The 20,176-nt window shown below is 45.2% G+C and overlaps 1 protein-coding gene across 6 annotated transcripts in view; it reads left to right on the top strand.

Annotated features, from left to right (window-relative positions):
* FRMD4A (FERM domain containing 4A) overlaps positions 1-20,176 on the top strand; it is a 365,202-nt gene that overhangs the window by 251,929 nt on the left and 93,097 nt on the right. For 5 of the 6 annotated variants that reach the window (XM_030940428.1, XM_030940427.1, XM_010365953.2 and 2 more), the window contains exons 8-11: positions 8,358-8,441; positions 15,949-16,014; positions 16,281-16,338; positions 18,629-18,715. In XM_030940428.1, the coding sequence (XP_030796288.1) occupies positions 8,358-8,441; positions 15,949-16,014; positions 16,281-16,338; positions 18,629-18,715 (295 nt within the window). The remainder of the gene's footprint in view (positions 1-8,357; positions 8,442-15,948; positions 16,015-16,280; positions 16,339-18,628; positions 18,716-20,176) is intronic. The other variant, XM_030940429.1, reaches the window with a different exon arrangement.

The raw sequence follows: 20,176 nt of genomic DNA, 5'->3' as shown, positions 1-20,176 counted from the left end.
TGCCAGAATATCAGCTTCTCAGAGCTTAGGGAACGGCGGCTAAGAAATGTGGGTGTACACCTGTGGTGTCAATCTGCAAGTTACTCTTTCTGTTTCTTTAAAACAGAAAATGAAAAACAGCTTGCTTTTAGAAATAGAACAATGCATCACCCAATCAATGAAAACAAATAGTAGCAGTCCCTCATTAACAAGGGAAATTGATTTTCACCTCCATTTTAGAAGAGGAGTTGGAGCATTTATTTGTGCTGAAAATTTTCCATTAACTTCCACAAACCACGTTATTAGGTGCCCAGGAGAGCAGTTAGAGGCAAACATGTAAAGACCTTTTAGTATTTTATCTTTTATAAACCATGGGATGGTGTGCTCACTAGTGTAGAGAGAAAGACATTTTTATGACCCCAAAAAAGTGCCTCCTTGGTTTTTTCTTTCTTTCTTTGAAATCTCTTCTGCCTTTATAAAGAGCCATTTGTGAATTAATATAAACTGAACTCAACTTACTGGTATCAGAAAATCTCAGGTTTTAAGTCTTTTTTGCCAGGCCAGAGGGCGACTTTTAGGAAGTCATAGGTGAAAGGAAGAGCTTTAGATGATCAAGAGGAAAAGAACACAAAGAACTCATTTTCTTCTAAAAGACTTTTTTTTAGTAATATAAACATTTATATCGATTGTGATCTTTAAAAAGATGACATAGTTATTTTCTTGACAGCTACAACATGGAGACTTGATTAATCTAAAGCAGCAGTCTGCACATCACAATTCCTAGTATACAAATACCATTTCCTTGCACGTACATAAGTGGTTTTACTACTACAGCTCTAAGCAAGCTCGGTTTCAAATCGTTATTAGATCATTTGGGGCATATTTCCCTACAGTTTTTAAACTGGCTGCTTGAAAATAAACAGCTGGAGTGATCATACGGTAGGAGAAATAGACTTGCTGGATTTTTAGATAATTAGTGAAAAAATACTCAGTTATGTTTGAAATAGTTACCATTTGAACTATAACTTATGTAACTTAACAGTATCTATAATATCTATCTAAACTGGCAAATTTTTCTATTGGAAACATCCTAGAAAAAAAAAAAAGTTAATCTGTTAAACTTGAAACACACCTAACAGCCCACAGAAGAGTTTCTATGGGAAGAATTGAAATTAATATAATTCTCATATACTATTTATGTACTGTTTTACACACACACACACACACGCACACGCACACACAAAAGAATTGTGTGTGGCGTTTTCCCATGATTTAAAAATGAGTTTAAGGGCCATGAGTAATTGAAGCGCAGATGGAATCTTTCACCCCAGCAAAAGCTTTTGAAAGGAATAGAATCTGTGAAAATTTGAAGCAAAATGTTCAAGTGGAAAAGTTATAAATTGTTACAGAAAGCTTTGTTTTGTGCACAAAAGTCTATTTGATTGAGCTTTCAAGTGTGTAATTCACATTTTCAAAGCATAAAATAGTATTTGGATAGGGACAGGGTGGGTTTTTTTTTTTTTTTTTTTTTTTTTGCAGGATGATATTCTTCAAATTCTATGGTAATTGCTTAGAAGCCAAGTAAGGAGGAAATTTTGTATTATGACAGCTTACTTCTTTTGTTAAGCACTTATTTAATGTATTAAAATATCTTATTTTCAGTTATACCTGTGAATAGCAAAATGTTTCATGGCTATGGTACTGTGTCAGTTTTTCAGAGTGGAAATTCCCAAACTAAAGGGTGATACTGAGAAATAGAGAAAGTTAATCAATCGTTTCTTCTTGGGCTTTTTGAGAAAATTATTTGCCTGAAATTGTAGACTTATGAAACAATTTTTAAACCTGTTTTTATATTTTACATGTTTACACCTAACATAAATTAGAAATTCATAAAACTTTCCTTTCACCCCAGAAAACCAGATTCAGTAATCAAGGAAGAAATCTTTACTTATATAACTTAACAATTAGCAACAGAAATAAAGGGACTGCCAGGCACAGTGGCTCATGCCTATAATCCCAGCACTTTGGGAGGCCGAGGCAGGAGGATTGCTTGAGTCCAGGAGTTCAAGACAAGCCTAGGCAACATAGTGAGACCTCATCTCTACAAAATATTTTAAAAAGTAGCCAGGTGGCGGTGATAAGCACCTGTAGTTGCAGCTGCTTGGAGGCTAAGGCAAGTGGTTCACTTGAGCCTGGGAGGTGGAGGCTACAGTGAGCCGCGATCTCAAAACCATACTCTAGCCTGAGCAACAAAGCGAGACCCTGTCTCAAAATAAAATAAAATAAAAAATAGAAAGGCACATATTTCATAAATGTGTTTACAATGTTGCCCCCCATAGCCGGGTACGGTGGCTCACGCCTGTAATCCCAGCACTTTGGGAGGCCGAGGTGGGCGGATCACGAGGTCAGGAGATCGAGACCATCCTGGCTAACACGGTGAAACCCCGTCTCTACTAAAAATACAAAAAATTAGCCGGGCATGGTGGCAGGCGCCTGTAGTCCCAGCTACTAGGAAGCTGAGGCAGGAGAATGGTGTGAACCTAGGAGGCGGAGCTTGCAGTGAGCCGAGATCATACCACTGCACTCCAGCCTGGGCGACAAAGCGAGACTCCATCTCTAAAAAAACAAACAAACAAACAAAAAATGTTGCCCCCCACAAACAGTTGGTAAATTCATGTGACATATCTATGATACATGCCCAGAATTCAGAATCCCATGCTGGAGAAACCTCCTGGGGCCTCCAGGTGATTCCCTTTGTCTGCAAATGGTCACACACTATGGCAGGAGAAGTTTCTCAGACAGATGGGGCCCAAACCAACGGTGGAAAACCCCTGCAACATTTCTTTCCTACACACTTGGGGAAAAAAGCATGGGATCAGGCAGAGATAGGCAGGTGCTCTCTTTTCTTTGTTGTAACCTCTACTTCACCTTGGTTTACCAAAAAAAAAGGAGGAGGAAGGAAGGAAAGGGAAATGAAAGATTGTTTCCTGCATGATTTCTTAAAGATCAGCAAAGAATAAAAATCTATAACTTCCCTCATTAATCTGTCTCAGTTTTCTAGGTCCATTGTATGATCAAATAAAGGAACACAGAGCCAGATATGCGTATCTAGAACTTTAGGATCTCAATGTTTACGAGTTCGGAACTTGGCAGGATTTAGGCAGGTAATTCAGGGCTTGTACCATACCCTGGGCAGGGCCTAAGGCAGCACCTGGAATTAAACACATTGACACCTCCCGCACAAAACATGGAGGTGCCCAGCAAGTGGGCGCAAATAGAAAGGTCCATCATTCCCTCGTGCAAAAAGATGAAGTTTGCAGCCAGATGGGTAAAGAAATGTTTCTTAGAGCTTTTTGAATTTTGGAATTGTGATAATCGATTAAGGACCTGCAATACTCTACTTATGAAATATCGCACCCCCGAACTTGACCTTCATGATCTGCTCGTAAAATATGGAGGAGTTAGGCCAACGCTAGCGTTATATTACTCTTTCTGAATTGCAGGCTGTTCCTTTCTATTAAGCTAGCATCACATTCTGGGTTTTGTGCTCTGCTGTTTTTGTACCAGTGCAGACAGAAACAACTGGTTTTAGGAAGAATTCTTTCACAGTAAGCCTACTCTATTTGCCCCAAGTTTCTCCCACAAATTACATACATCTCATTTGACCCAAGGAGAGTTTCTTGAAAAAGTTATTTCCAGGTTTTTTAAAGAAAAGCAAACACATTGTGGATTTTGCTCATCCTTCTCTCTCAGTTTTAATTTTTGCTCCCTTCACTTTGTGGTGTCTTGGTTAAATTTGTTGTGGTTCACTGTGGCAAATTCTCTATTTGATATATTGCTAGAAATCTTTGTTTTTCCCCAGTAGATGATTCTAACTTTCCTTGTTTTATGAGGAGTATAGGCTGTAGAAGACAGGCACATCCTCTGAAAAAACAAAACAAACAAACAAACAAAAAAAACCACTAAATCAAAGGCCAGTACAGCATTGATACCACATTTATCCTGGCAACATTCATAACTGCCGGAGAGTTTTTAATAAAAGCTGCTTAATATTAAAGATAGGAAGACTTAAATGTTATTTTCAGTTTAGCAACTGGCTCTTCAAGAGACCTTTTGCATTTTTCTTTTTCTTTTCTATTCTTTTTGTTTTTGAGACAGGGTCTCTCTCTGTTGCCCAGGCTGGAGAACAGTGGCATGATCATACTCACTGTAATGTCAAACTCCTGTGCTCAAGCAGTCCTCCCACTTCAGTCTCCCAAACAGCTGGGACTACAAGTGCAAACCACTACACCTGGCTATTTTTTATATTTTTATTTTTGTAGAGATGGAGTCTCGCTATGTTGCCCAGGCTGGTCTCAAACTCCTGGGCTCAAGCAGTCCTCCCACCTTGGCCTCCCAAAGTGCTGGAATTACAAGCATGAGTCACCACATCCAGCTCTTCTTTGCATTTTTCTAAAAATGGAATGCAGCCATAATGAACTGTCTTAAGTTGTTTTATAAGTTGGCGTTTATCACATGCCATGAACACTGGGGAAAATGTCGAAGTGGAAGACATTGAGGGAGGAAGCTGTGAACTTCTAGAACATTCGTTAGGCCACAGCCTTGCAAGTCTCTGGGGGTAGAGTGACCAAGTTTCCCATTAGGGGAGCTTTCTGATTTTCAGCCACAGAGTTTGGCTGGATTGACAGGGCTGGACACCCCTAAGTTATTACAGATGTTTATAAACAGCAGAAAAGCAAACAGAACATTTCTACAGATTTGTCCTCAGGGAAGGATGAAGGGCCATGGATCCCTTCCAGAATATAATGGATTTAGACGGGCTTCACGCCTTGGTGATTTCTTGTTAGATTCTTTTGTGTGTGTAACCTTGCCCTGGAGCAGAGCTGGAGAACCCACTGCAGGCTTCAGCGAGGAAATCAAACCTGTGGCTGTCATCAGGGCAACTTGTTTGCCAACAAGCAAGGGTTTGGTGGGTAAAACGATCCCTTCCTCCTGGAGCTCCTTCCTTCCCCAAATACACTTTCGATGTGATGGATGTGAGTAAACCCAAACTCAAGTTTCACCTCCTTCAGGGAGCCACTAATTGCTTTTCTCATGGTTTCATCCAATAAAGTTGATCTGAGAAAAGTGCCTTTCACATTGAAGCCAGCCCTCTGTGTGCTGATGGACCAATAAATCAAATCCCTTTTCTCAGGGAACTTACCGTGAAGCCGGGAGAGAAGAGCCGGAAATTCATCAGTGTGGGCCCTCACGTGTTTGGTGAATTGAATATTTGCTGAAACTATGCCTTTATAGCATGCGCGTAAAAATTATCGACTGTACTTGGGATTGGTGAATTTTCCTGAACACTAGGAGTTTACCCGTTTGAAAACCACCAGGGGCTGTCCTGCTGTCTGCCTCCTGGATCAAACCCAGGAGAGGCTGAACCCTCTTAGCCTGGCATTAAAGTTTCACAATTCTCTGCCTGACCTGCCCTTTTCAGCGTATTGCCCCTGACATTCCGCTTACTCTGATGGATTTCTTCAGTTCATGTGGCCCCCATGTCTGTCTGTGTTCCACTCGGGATAAAAGTGATATTCCTATCCTTTTCTTCATGCATGGCCTCCCCCAAAGCCAGTCTTACATCAGAGCCCAGGGGGGGCATTATTTCCTCTGAGCTTTCATGTCTGTTGTTTGGATTGACATGATCACACATCACCCCTGTAGTCAGTGAGCTTTGTAGGTGTTCCTCTCGCCTTCCCAACTAAATCGTGGGCACCTTCTGGTTAAGGACCATATCTCATCATTTTTTATATCCTCTACAATTCTTTCCACATAATAGCAGGGGCTTCATAAACACCTTCAACTTATTGATTATCAATTGATCTGTCCTGGCCTTACCATTTAGATTCTAACAGTTCAAGTACTTGGATGGATTGATTCAAACAGTTACACTTTGAGCTTTTCTCTCTAGTTGGTCATATGAAGCCAGGATTCACCAATACCACTGGCCATGGTCATTGTCTTTCTTTCTCTCTTTTTCTCTCTCTTTCTTTCTCTTTCTTTCTTTCCTTCCTTCCTTCTTCCTTCCTTCCTTCTTTCCTTTCCCTTCCTTTCCTTTCCTTCTCTTTCTCTCTCTTCTTCTCTCCTTCTCTCTCTCTCTCTCTTTCTTTCTCTTTCTCTCTTTTTTCTTTCTCTCTCTCTCTTTCTCTTTTCTTTTCTTTCTTGATAGGGTCTCCCTCTGTCACCCAGGCTGGAGTGCAGTCTTGCAGTCACAGCTTACTGCAGCCTCATCCCGAGTAACTAGGACTACAGGCATGCATCACTGTGCATGGCTGATTTTTGTAATTTTTGTAGAGACAGAGTCCCACTATGTTGCCCAAGCTGATCTTGAACTCCTGGACTGAAGGGAACCTCCCACTTCGGCCTCCCCAGATGCTGAGATTATAGGCATGAGCCACCACGCCTGGCCTCGTTCTTTCTTAAGGCAACAGAAAAATGCTTTTTCTGGGAGTGCTCTAATGTCACCAAACCTCCACGTGTTTGTTTATCACCACACACAGACGTAATGTAGTGGTGTATTGGTGTGGTTTTGCCCAGTGGTACTGGGCATCCATTGGTGATACTGCTCATTGCACTGCCCTTGGCTGTATTTCTTGCCAGGGACACAGGGAACAATGTATCCTCCAGTTACCAGCATGGGTGCTGGAGTGTCCACCATCTAAGCACCTGAGGAATTCCCCTCTATGGCTGCGGTCTTCCTTCCTTCCTTCAGAGTTATACCTTGTTTCATTCCTTTTTAGCAATGAAAAACATTGCTAAAAATGAAAAACATTGCTAAAAATGAAAAACATTGCTAAAAATGAAACAGTTGTACCTGTTTCATTCCTTTTTAGATGGCACTGCCCAGTGTCCTGGTGGCCAGTATTTGCCTTGGTTAAAATAAGCAACCTCGAAGCTGCTCACATAGCCCAAGTCAGAACTGCGAATCGAAGGCAGAACTCTCCTACATGTGCCTTTGCAACCCCGGCTAAGGCTTCCAAGGCTCTTTGGTGGACCAGGATAGGGAAATGCTCTTTCAGTATCAAAACTGTCCCAAAGTGGCTGCCGCTTGTTACTCCAGAGGTAGTAGGTGGGTGCAGACGCCACAGATGGTCCAGCCCAGAGGGGATGCAGACCTGCTGAGTGTCTAGGGAGGAGTCAGGCACCTGAAGAAGGCTGGTTAAGCTAGGGGAGTTTAAAGCATCTTCCAAACCTAAGCATGTGTGAGTCTACGGGGAAAAGAATTTCTGGTTTCAGGACCAGATGTGTAAAACCACGTGATGGTACAGGTTGAGTCTCCCTCATCCCAAATGCTTGGGAGCAGAAGTGTTTCAGATTTCTTTCAGGTTTTGAAATATTTGTGTTATACGCCAACTGGTTGAGCATCCTCAAATCTGAAAATCCAACATCCAAAGTGCTCTAATAAGCATTTCCTTTGAGCGTCATGTTGGCACTCAAAATATTTCAGATTTTGGCACATTTCTGATTTGGGATTTTGGGATATGGGATGCTCAGCCTGGCCCAGACAATGCAGTTCACACTTTCTAAGTAGTTTCTGAGCCTCCTCAAAAGCAAAAGTTACAGGTTGAGTCTCCCTAATCTGAAAATCTGAACTCCAATATGCTCCAAACTCTGAAACTTTTAGAGTGCTGACATGACGCTCAAAGGAAATGCTCATTGGAGCCCTTCGGATTTCAGATGCTCAGGTTTTGTGAGGCTCAGCCAGGAAGTATATAAATGCAACTAGTCAAACATCTGAAAAAAAACCTGGAATCGGAAACGCTTTTGCTCCCAAGCATTTCAGATAAAGGAGGCGCCATCAGTATTTATTTGTCATATTTCAGAAAATAGTTTTCCAGCATGTGGTCAACGTAAGCCCTGAAAACCAGTTTTGTGTATTAGCAGAGCAAACGCTCTTACAGAGACAGCAGCGCCATTGCCCATTCTCGGAGCAATGTGAGCCGAACGGTGGGGTTCTGGGGAGCTTCTCCTAACGTCCTGCCCTGGGGCACCCCTGGGAACCCTTCTTCTCCGCGAATTCCTGCTGAGGGCTGCTCAGGGGCGTTCACTCTGTGCCGCTCTGTGAGAGCAGGGTTTGGGAAGACACCCCTGGCCATCTGGAGGTGTTTTGCCCTGCTTTCTGCACGGTGAAAGGTGGTTACTGGGCTTGGTGTGTTCTGCCTTCCTTTACATCTGTATTAAGGAAATGAAAAGAGAGCGCCCCTTCCTCCCACTGCTTTTGATTAACAGGGAAGCAGATGTGGGGTCTCTCAGACAAGGCAGCGGCCCAAGTGGTATGAGAGAGTGCGGTTATGTCCTCAGAGGGTGAGTGCATTTCTGGCCATTGTCTCTTTCAGCAATGAAGTTGTGAGGAGTGACTTGAAGAAGCTGCCAGCCCTTCCCACCCAAGCCCTGAAGGAGCACCCTTCCCTGGCCTACTGGTAAGACCCCTGGAGTCTTCCCCAGGAGCAAGCCCCTCTCGGAGTGCGAGAGGACACAGGACAACTGAATATACCCTCCCTCCACCAGCTCCCACATGCCAGCCTGGACTCGCAGCTGTATTAAGTACCTTGTGTCTTCATGAAATCATTTTCTGCATTTATTCATTTTTTTAAATTAATTAATTAATTAATTTTTTTTTTTTTGAAACAGATCTCGCTCTGTTACCCAGGCTGGAGTGCAGTGGCATGATCTCAGCTCATTGCAACCTGTGCCTCAAGCGATTCTCTTGCCTCGGCCTCCTGAGTAGCTGGGATTACAGGCACACACTACCACACCTGGCCAATTTTTGTATTTTTAGTAGAGACAGAGTTGCATCTTGTTGGCCAGGCTGGTCTCGAACTGGCCTCACTCAGGTTATCCGGCCGCCTCGGCCTCCCGAAGTGCTGGGATTACAGGCGTGAGCCACCACACCCCACCCGTTTTCTGCATTTACTTAAGTGAAGCATTGTGCGTGAGACCTCTCCTTTTTTGTTTCTCCTCTTTTTTTTTATTTTTTTATTTTCAAAAAGAATACCTTCTAAAATTTCACTTTGGAAGCTTTGCCACCTTCAAGAGCCTTTCATGTGCTGCTAGAGTTTCATTTTGGAACACCTGTCATTTGATGACAGCATGTCGAGGTTTGAGATGTGGGAGAACCACAGGACTTTTTTCTTTCAGAAGAGAGAGATTGATTATTTTATTTTCCCTCGATGTTTCACATCTCCTGATGTAGCCACTATGTAACATTATGCCGTAGCTCATCTGTCGGGCCCTAAATGACTGATTCTGAATGATTCAAGCATTTGAAAGGCTCTCATATTGTGGTTTGGGCCACAGTTGGGCAGGGCTTGCATTCCTGGATAATGTTTTGAAATCCCACTGGCTTCCTAAGCCCTGGCCACTGCCCTTTGATAACTGCAATACCACTCTCTGATGTTCCTTCTGATTCCCTAACAGAAATCATTGCAACTCCTTTTATTTAAAAGCAAAACAAAAAGCACAGACCAAGTCAATTCTAATGAACTACAACACGTGACTTGTGTCAGTGCTTTTGATGACAGTTTCTGAAATATATGGATTATGAGCATTTCATCTTGTCTGGACACTTATCCAGACAGTGACCTAGTTGTTCATTGATTTGGGTGGCTAAGAGATTCCTTTGGCTGGGATGGGGCATGTCTTGATGCAGGGTTCATTAGCAGCATTAAACTCTGGCTCATAATTCCAGCACTTTGGAAGGGCGAGGTGGGCAGATCACAAGGTCAGGAGATGGAGACCATCCTGGCCAACATGATGAAACCCTGTCTCTACTAAAAATACAAAAAAATTAGCTGGACGTGGTGGCACGTGCCTGTAGTCCCAGCTACTTGGGAGGCTGAGGCAGGAGAATCACTTGAACTCAGGAGTTGGACGTTGCAGTGAACCAAGATTGTGCCACTGCACTCCAGCCTGGTGACAGAGTGAGACTCCATCTCAAACAAAACAAAACAACTCTGGCTCATAAATCACATCTCTCTGAGAGACCACATCCCTAGGGAGCTGGCGCCCAGGCCCAAGGCTGTGAGCTCCCTTCCGTGTCTGGCGTCCCTAATTTCATCTCTCTGAGCTGTTTTATTGCCACTCCTCTTTTGGAAACATAAATGTAAATAGGTAAAAACATAATGACTTTCTCTAATTATAACCTGCCCCCAAAGAGCAAAATCTGTTTAACCTGCAGGGATTTTGCACGCATCAGTTTCCAAATGTTAAGACTTGCAATCCGAACGCCCAAAAGTGATGGTCCCTTTTCCTTGTTCACGGACCCTATTACCCACCTCCCTAATTCCTTGTGCCGCTGGGCCTCATCCCTCTGTAGCCTCCTGGCTGTTCACTTCCAAAAATCCAATGGTCAAGGCCCCGAGGGTGTGAGCAGGTAACTAGAGAGGACCAGGGAGGAATCTCTTCGCCTCTGAGACCCGTCCTGTGGTGTGTCCATCAGTCATCCATTCATTCCTTTCCAAACCTTAGAACACCGCTATACACATCTGAGAGTTTTAAATTTCTTCTCTCCTCCCTGTGTCTCTGGATTTTTCCTTCACCTTCTCCATTATCTGCTCTGTGCTCACACATGATTACTAACCCAGAGGCACCTCGCCCTTCACACACACGCTGTCTGTCTCTTCTCTGTATAAACATCTTCACCTATAGCTGGCTTGGCAGAACATCCCATACCATCATGACCAGGCCAGCACTTTCCCTGAGACTCCTTCAGACCCATAAGTGCCTAAGACAGTGTTAAATGTCCAGAGAGGGTGGCAGGATGGGGGAGCCACGTGCCACTCAGTCAGCATCACAACTCAGACGATGTATCAGAGTCAATGACAGGGACCCTCCTGACGACACCCTGCTGAAAAACAACCACCAAACAGACTCACCTCATTTCACTGTGGTTGGCTACTTGGTGTTGCCAACCAAGAAATAAGGTGTCTAATATTTCAACCTTATTTATATGGACTTTGATTCTTATTGATACATGATAGTTGTACATAATTTTCATGTATATATACTCTGATATCTGTACATAATGTGCGGTGATCAAATCAGGGTAACTGGGCTATCCCTCACCTCTAACATTTATCTTTTCTTTGTGTTGGGAACATTACAGATCTTCACTTGTGGCTACTTTGACATATGCAACAAATTATTGTTAACTATAATTTCCCTACTGTACTATCAAATACTAGAACATATTCCTTCTATCTTAACTGTATTTTTGTACCCCTATGTATAGATAGATTTTTAAAAAGCAAAGCCCCAAGGAGAGGGATAAGTGCTGTCCCTGCTTCGTACAGATAGAGAATGAAGAGAGAGCAGGTGCACACAGCTTGTTCGCTACTTTTCCCTCTGGGTCTCAGAATCGACACTCAGCAAGGTCAACCAGGACCCCTCACCGGTGGGGGAGACCTTTTTACCCCTCTCATCACAGTTGCCCAGAGTGTCCAGTTCCCCTGATCATTCCTGAACTAAGGAGGTGTACTCACCATTCTTTGGGGGCTCTCCTGCCCCTGCTGGAGTTCACACTTTGGATGGACAACCTGCAGGCTGCAGCCTGGTGACCAAGGCAGTGGGTCTTAGCATCCCAGCCAAGCCTCTGCAGTGACTAGCCAGGTAGCTTTCATCAGTTTCTCCTCTGCAAAATGGGATGACACACACCAACCTACTTCAGACAGTAATTAAGAGAGGAAATACATAGTCACATCATGTCATTAAAAAGCAGTGAAAGCAGCATAATAATGCTGAGTCATGGTGCAAGAAGCCTTTCTGCTAATTCTCCCCGCACATTTAACAAGCATGGACTTTTGACACCATGCAATTTCCCTGTTGAGGAGGCAACTGAGGCAGAAAGTTAGAATGATGTGCCCAGGGCCACAGAACAAGGAGGGATCAGTACCTTGACCTGGATTCTCCCTCGCAGGCCTAGTTTGTAAATGCTGGACCACCTGACCACCCCTACCACCTCAGTGAGGTATGCAGGGACATCGTTTTTTACCCCAAAACCACTGAGCACAGCAGGCCAGCAGCTGCTCTGAGACAGGGAACTATATATCACCATCCCTATTTCCCCTTCCATCACCCATGCATTTCCTGTACCCCCTTGTCTGCAGAGAGGTCATTTGACTTAACAATATGACCCAGCCAGTGACCCGGGCACAGGCAGCTTTGGTCATTTGCCTTTTTCCTCCATGTAACCCTGAGTCATCCAGACAGTGCTTACTCTGCTTCCTGGATTTCTGCTAGTTACCCCCGTGAGTCCCTGCTACAAATCTAGGGTCTGGGAAAATTGTCTGCAAAACTTGGAGCACTTCAGCCCTCTGGAAAGTTCCAGAGCAGAGGTGGGGACAGGTTGGGAGCAGAATAGGTTCTCGGTAAGGATTGAGCCTGTTATTCCAAGATGAGCCCACCATGTTTAAGGGGGCAAAACGAGAAGGAAAAAACTGAGGATGGAGAAGGCAACTATTGTGGCTTCACAGATGGTCTCAGAGAGCAGGAGTTACAGGGCAAACAGGGGGTGGCGAAGATTTCTGCAGCTGTCAGCCACCCAGAACCCTGTGGTCAGGGCATGTAGTGGTTAAACTACGGCGTGGCTTTCTGACAGTGGTTTTGACTTTCTTTCACTGGTGTTTCTCCTGAGCCTTCTGTGTGTTCGTGGCTACAGTGCTATGTTGACTTGTACCTCCTCAACTCACCCCAGGGACCCTCTCTCCCTAGAGCTGCAAAGGAAAAAGGCCCCTATTTACACCGAGTTGCTTGACCCTGGATCTAGGAGTTGACCTCACAAAACCCCAGATCACATGGTAGGAAACACGCCAAGGCAGCTGTTGATTTAGTGAGTGGGATGGAAAGAAGTGGAGCCGCCGAATCTCCTGATGCAGTTCTGCAGGTTTCATGAGGCTGGGCCTGCCCTTGGGGAGCATGCTTTTCGAGAATTGTTTATCAGGAGACGACTTTGTCACACTTGACATAGAACTTCCTCGGCACGTGGGAGCCAAGGAGAGAGATGGCTGGGTCTGCCCCTTTCTGAATAGAGGATGCCCAGATCCCACGGAAGTGACGCTCCAACTGAGGCAAGGGCCCCTGGATCTGGCTGGTCCTCATTCTGGGTATTCATAAAGACCTTCTTTATCAAGACTGCTCACTGTCCTCTATGCATCAAATTCCAGAATATTAAAATTAAAAGAGCCGGGCGCGGTGGCTCAAGCCTGTAATCCCAGCACTTTGGGAGGCCGAGACGGGCGGATCACGAGGTCAGGAGATCGAGACCATCCGGGCTAACACGGTGAAACCCCGTCTCTACTAAAAAATACAAAAAAAAAACTAGCCGGGCGAGGTGGCGGGCGCCTGTAGTCCCAGCTACTCGGGAGGCTGAGGCAGGAGAATGGCGTAAACCCGGGAGGCGGAGCTTGCAGTGAGCTGAGATCCGGCCACTGCACTCCAGCAGCCTGGGCGACAGAGCGAGACTCCGTCTCAAAAAAAAAATAAAATAAAATAAAATAAAATAAAATAAAATAAAATAAAATTAAAAGATACTAGTTGGAGGTTAAGGTAGTCATTGAAAGAGAAATAAATGACTCACAAAGACTAGGTGACGAATGTGTAGAACCTGTTACCCCAACGCTGGCCTTGCTAAACATGCAAACAGAAAAAGGTGTGTAAAAGAAGGCTTTAGGTAGATCCTGGGGTGATGAATAATAGATAATAGGCTGGGTGCAGTGGCTCACACCTGTAATCCCAGCACTTCGGGAGGCCGAGGTGGGCAGATCATTTGAGGTCAGGAGTTTGAGACTAGCCCGGCCAATGTGGTGAAACCTCATCTCTACTAAAAATACAAAAATTAGCCGGGCGTGGTGGTGCACACCTGTAATCCCAGCTACTCGGGAGACTGAGGCAGGAGAATTACTTGAACCCAGGAGATGGAGTTTGCAGTGAGTCAGGATCATGCTACTGCACTCCAGCCTGGGCGAGAGAGCGAAACCCTGTCTCGAAAATAATAATAATAGATAATAAAGATCCACTATTGAGATCTCAAGGGTAAATCCCTGGAATCACCTCCCCTCATGGAGCATTGACGGAGGACAGGGAGGGTGAAGAGGAGTAAGACAGGAGAGTGAGAACTGAGGTTCCAAAGCTCTGGGGCCAGACCAGGGAGGGTGAGGTGTCTGGACTCCACACCTCAGCAGGTGGGGGTGGGGCTTTCTGCCTGCACCTGCTTCCCTGGGATTCCCAAGGTTGGCTCTGCCCATCTGAAGGCAGGGGTTGGAGCGGCCATATCTCCTACCCCATGGGCATCAGAGTCACTTCTCAGGAGGCGGGCTTGCCACTGCCGCCAAGGAGCCACCTAACCTCTTGTTATATTAGAACTAGGATTTCAGCTGGGCGCAGTGGCTCATGCCTATAATCCCAGGACTTGGGGAGGCAGGGGTGGGCAGATGACCTGAGGCCCGGAGTTTGAGACCAGCCTGGCCAACATGCAAAACCCCATCTCTACTAAAAGTACAAAAATTAGTGAGGTGTGGTGACACACACCTGTAATCCCAGCTGCTCAGGAGGCCGAGGCACAAGGATTGCTTGAAACTGGGAGGCGGAGGTTGCAGTGAGCCAAGATCATGCCACAGCACTCCAGTCTGGGTGACAAGGGAGACTGCATCTCAAAAACAAAAAAAACTAAGATTTCAAAAAGGGAGGGAGTGCCTCTCTAATTCTGGTAGCTGGTTTGCTGTTGTTCTCCAAGTGTTCCTATGGAGCTTTTGTTGCCTCATGGTTCATATTAACCAGGCCCAAATTCCAGAACATTCCATCCTCCTGGAAAGCCTTCCATCCCTGACTACACATTCAGAGCATGTAGGCTGTGGGCATGTGGTTAAGGTCAATGCCTGCCATCCCTGCCATGAGGCCCTGTGTGGACAAGAGGAGGATAAGAAGGACCCCAGAGAGTTCAGCCTGGGCATCCACGTGTCATCTCTGCTGTCTGCTTCCTCTTATTCTCTTGGTACCATTGCTTCCAAGGAGCTGATCCCAAAACCTGGGCTCCAGTCTTTTTGTTCCTTTGTTTTTTGTTTTTGAGCCAGGGTCTCACTCTGTCACCCAGGCTGGAATGCAGTGGTGCAATCTTAGCTCACTGCAACCTTGACCTCCTGGGCTCAAGCAATCCTCCCAACAGCTAGTCCCAACTAGCTGGGACTACAGGCACACTCCACCATGCCTGGCTCATTTTTGTATTTTTATGCAGAGACAAGGTCTCACTGTGTTGCCCAAGCTAGTCTCAAACTCCTGGGCTCAAGCAATCCACCCACCTCAGCCTCCCTAAACATTGGGATTATAGGGGTGACCCACTGCACCCAGCCTGAGCTCCAATCTTATATTTCTTGATTAGAAATCCAAGATAAGCCAGTCATGGTGGCTCATGCCTGTAATCCCAGCACATTGGGAGGCCAAGGTGGGCAGATCACTTGAGGTCAGGAGTTTGAGACCAGCCTGGCCAACATGATGAAACTCTGTCTCTACTAAAAATACAAAAATCAGTCGGGCATGGTGGCACGCACCTGTAGTCCCATTTACTCAGGAGGCTGAGGCACGAGAATCACTTGAACTCAGGAGGTGGAGGTTGCAATGAACCAAGATCGCACCATTGCACTCTAGCCTGGGTGACAGAGCGAGACTCCGTCTCAAAAACAAAACAAAACAAAAAAATCCAAAACAAAGAGAATGTAAGTCCTTTGAGGGGAAAACAGACTGTTTTTTAAGTAAATCTACATCCAAATAGCCCTCAGACTGAGTTTGGAAATGCCACTCCAGGACAAATCATTTTTCCAGGAGCTGTTGGTTCTCTGGAGCTTCTTAGGAGATGGGGCTGAGAAATATCTTACTGGCAGGAAGCTTGGCTGTTGACTTAGGGACTCTGATAACAGCATTCTTTTCTTCTAATTGCAGTGAAGACAGAGTTATTGAGCACTACAAGAAACTGAACGGTCAGACAAGAGGTCAAGCAATCGTGAAGTAAGTGGCCCCTTCCCAGCTTGCGTGGGGACGGTGTTTGTGTGTGTTAATATATCGTATGTCAGAATTGTTCAGTTCCTCTCCAAAGACATATCTGGGAGTGGGGGGTGTATGTTGCAATTTAATTTTCAAGTAAATAATCACTCCGAGAACTTTATCACATACACATACACAAATATATATATATGATACCAGATCTGCTGAATAACTAGCCTTGTGTGCATTGTGTGTGTGTGTGTTTATGTATCTTCGTATTGTCGTTCCAGCTACATGAGCATCGTGGAGTCTCTCCCAACCTACGGGGTTCACTATTATGCAGTGAAGGTGAGTGTACTCATTTGGTGAAGGTTGCCAAACCTCCCCTAAACAAACAAATCAAAACTTCTTATTATATGTTTTTTTTCTTTTTCTTTTCTTTTCTTTTTTTTTTCTTTTTGAGATGGAGTCTCCCTCTGTCGCCCAGGCTGGAGTGCAGTGGCGCGATCTCAGCTCACTGCAACCTCCGCCTCCCAGGTTCAAGCGATTCTCCTACCTAAGCCTCCCTAGTAGCTGGGATTACAGGCACCCACCACCACACCCAGCTCATTTTTGTATATTTAGTAGAGACGGGGTTTCGCCATGTTGACCAGGCTAGTCTTGAACTCCTGACCTCAGGTGATCTACCTGCCTCGGCCTCCCAAAGTGCTGAGATTACAGGCGTGAGCCACTGCGCCCGGCCCTCATTATTTTTTTCTTTATAACTCCTGGTGGGAATGGAGGTCCCAAAGGACGTGGTCAGGAAGATTGCATGCTGGGGAAAGACAATTTCCAATACAGGAAACTTCACCCGGTCTTTCAACTTGCTTCAACCTGTGGTCCCTTTCTTTGTCAGCCCTAGAACTTAACAGAAAGGCTGTCTCTGATATATATGCTTTCTGCCTTCCAAGAAAACTTCAAAACTGTGCTCTTTATTTCAGTTTGGTAAAGACTTGGGATTTTCAGAGTGCCAAAGGAGTATGGGTGTTTGGCACTTAGAACCTCAAAGCATAAGCAATGGCTTAGCTACTTACTTGGAAAAGAGCACGAATCCAGGAACCTGGCCCAGCTGCATCAGGCTCCCTGTCCAGGGCCCTTGTGATCTCACTGATGCCATTTTATGGTGTGATGACAGCTCTTACCTGGTCAATCTGCTGTTGCAGTGGTACTGGGTTTCCTCTCGTTCTGTTCTCTGAAACCGTTGCAGTGCGCACAGCTACTTCCCAGAGGCAGGGGTTTAATACGAGGATTTTATACTTCCTTTAAAGATTTTTTTTAAGAAATCATATACCCTGAAGCTTGAAAAGAAATTTCAAAATGTATCTCTTTTGCCTTTTATCTTTTTGCTCATCTTGAAATAACTCACGCCCCACAAATATTTCAAAACCATGATGTGCCAGCTTTGAGTTTTCCAGACACCCACTATGAGGGTGTATTAGGTTTTTTAGAAACTTGGCAATTAGGGCGTAGCTAGGGAAAAGCTGCTTGATATGCTCATTATAAAATCCTAGCTTCTGAGGGCTCTAATTAACTCAGAATCATCCTATTTGAATATAGAATTGCAACTTACACTCAGGTGACAAGAGGTCTCTGTTAATAAACGGTGGGGGGAGGGGTGGACAGGTGCAGTGGCTCATGCCTGTAATCCCAGCACTTTGGGAGGCCGAGACGGGTGGATCACCTGAGGTCAGGAGTTTGAGACCAGCCTGGCCAACATGGTGAAACCCCATCTCTACTAAAAATACAAAAATTAGCCAGACGTGGTGGCACGTGCCTGTAATTCCAGCTACTCGAAAGGCTGAGGTGGGCAAATTCCATGAACCTGGGAGGCAGAGGTTGCAGTGAGCCAAGATTGTGCCAGTGCACTCCAGCCTGGGTGACAGAGTGAGACTCCATCTCAAAAAAAAAGCAATAAACGGACTTGGTATTTCTAATTCAGTCCTGAAACTGTTTTGGCTTCTGTTTTGCTACCCTGTCCAACAGCATGAGTCCTGAAACCCTGCCTGGCACTCAGCTGTCATCTTGGGTGGGCAGGACCTCAGGGTGACACCTTCTGGTATGTGTTTCCCGGGGCTGGGGAAGGTCCTGGGTAAGGCTGGGCCAACTCTTTGCTGTGATTTGTTGTTAAAATGAGAGGAGTCACTTTCCATAGTCTCCACGACTCCTCTGGCTCTGACCATCGATGACAGTCTCTCGGCCCAGAAGGTCCTTTCATTAGGTGTGACATCTCACCGATTTTCAGTTGTGGTGAGAGGGTATCCCAGCATCGAATCCCTAAATTCTTAGAAGGGAAAAAAAAAGAGAGAGAGAGAGAGCAGGGCATTCACTCCTTATTTATAAAGGGAAAGGACTTCGGCTGTCCAGCTGATTAGCAGAGCCAGGCCCCCAGCCCCGACATTCCCCTTGTCACCCTCTTCACATAACACAGCATCCTTCAATGATGGGGGCATCTGTTAAGAAACAAAGTAGACAGGTGGGCTCCATCCCTTCCCAGGAAATGGCACTTTCCCTCGTCTGCCCCCGAGCCAGGAAATCTCCACTTAGTGTGTGTTTACTTCCTCTAGCCCCATATTCACCCGAATGTTTTTTGATATCCTAGGACAAGCAGGGCATACCATGGTGGCTGGGCCTGAGCTACAAAGGGATCTTCCAGTATGACTACCATGATAAAGTGAAGCCAAGAAAGGTAAGGGCGGTCTCCTGCGTGGCTTTAACGCCTCTCAGATCTGGAGAGGAACAGGCGTAAAGGTCTGTTCTACATGGCTAAGGCCATGCAGCCTAAAGGCTCACCAATCCCCTGCCAATTTTAGTGTATACAAATTACTCCACAGCAATCCCATCTGAGTTCCCCGGGTAAATCGTTTTGCATTCTTTTCTCCCTGTCTCTGAGGAAACCTAAGCTGTTATAATTACTTAAGGTGAGACGACTGGCTCAGTTCTCCCCAGAGCAGATAGGCAAAGAGACTTTTGAGGGACAGTCGTGTCCCTTAATTTCGGGCAGGGCCGTATTCTTTGGGAAAATGATGTAACACCAGTCAGAGTTCTCCCAAAGGTTTCTGGGACAGGAATCAGGGCAGGGGGAAGAGCTGAAAGAAGAGATTGCAGGTCAAAAAGAGCTGAAAGCCTGGGCACGCTGGCTCACGCCTGTAATCCCAGCACTTTGGGAGCCCAAGGCGGGCGGATCGCTTAAGACCAGGAGTTCTAACCAGCCTGGCCAACATGATAGAACCCTGTCTCTACTAAAAATACAAAAATTAGCTGGGCATGGTGGTGCATGCCTATAATCCCAGCTACTTGGGAGGCTGAGACATGAAAATCACTGGAGCCCGGGAGGTGGAGGTTGCAGTGAGCTGAGATTGCCCTGCTGCGCTCCAGCCTGGCTGACAGAGCAAGACTCTGTCTCAAAACAAGAAAAGAAAAAGCTGAAAAATAAGAGAGAGAGGGGTTCCTGGAAATCCAGCACATATTTTCTGGCTCAATAAAGGTGATCAGAAAATAAGGTTATTTGCTGAAGAGGGAGAGAAACAGAGAATGGTTTGCAAAGTGCTTGTAAACCCAAAATGGAATGTTTGAAAGGGATACAGCATTTGAATTTTCTCTGTTTTCATTTACACACACTTTTCAGACCTGAACAAATTGGAAAATTGTAACGGAAAAATATCTTAGAGGCGAGTGCTGTCATTCAGATCGCCTGGCAGAGAATAACAGAGACGGTATGCAGTTCAAACCCTGAAATACAAGTTAAAAACCTATGAAAACCACACTTGCTTTAGCAGAGAGAAAGCAATATTGGGCCATTATGTCATTCCAGATTGCTTTCCAAGCTGTTTTATCCACGAATAGGATTGAAACCCACACTACATATCTGAGTGGATTGTAGGCTCTCCAGTTAACATCTGTCCTTGGCCAACTTCTTTATTAAATTGATAGAAGAAAAAATGTTCTCATGTTAGGAGGATTTTCACTCCATTGATCAGTAAGGTGGTTAAGTTCTAAGAAAAGATGTTGAGCAAATGGTGGGGGAATTACTGACTGGGAACAACTCAGGAAGAACCTGGCTCTTTAGTGGGTGGAGGGAGTGTTGTTTTGCAGCTATCTCCAAAGCCTTTCCTTATCCATTTAAATGCAACAAGAAATTAACTGGATC

Source organism: Rhinopithecus roxellana, chromosome 11, assembly GCF_007565055.1.
Source record: "Rhinopithecus roxellana isolate Shanxi Qingling chromosome 11, ASM756505v1, whole genome shotgun sequence".
In the NCBI taxonomy this organism is placed as follows: Eukaryota; Metazoa; Chordata; class Mammalia; order Primates; family Cercopithecidae; genus Rhinopithecus; species Rhinopithecus roxellana.
This window is presented reverse-complemented; position numbering and strand designations above follow the sequence as displayed.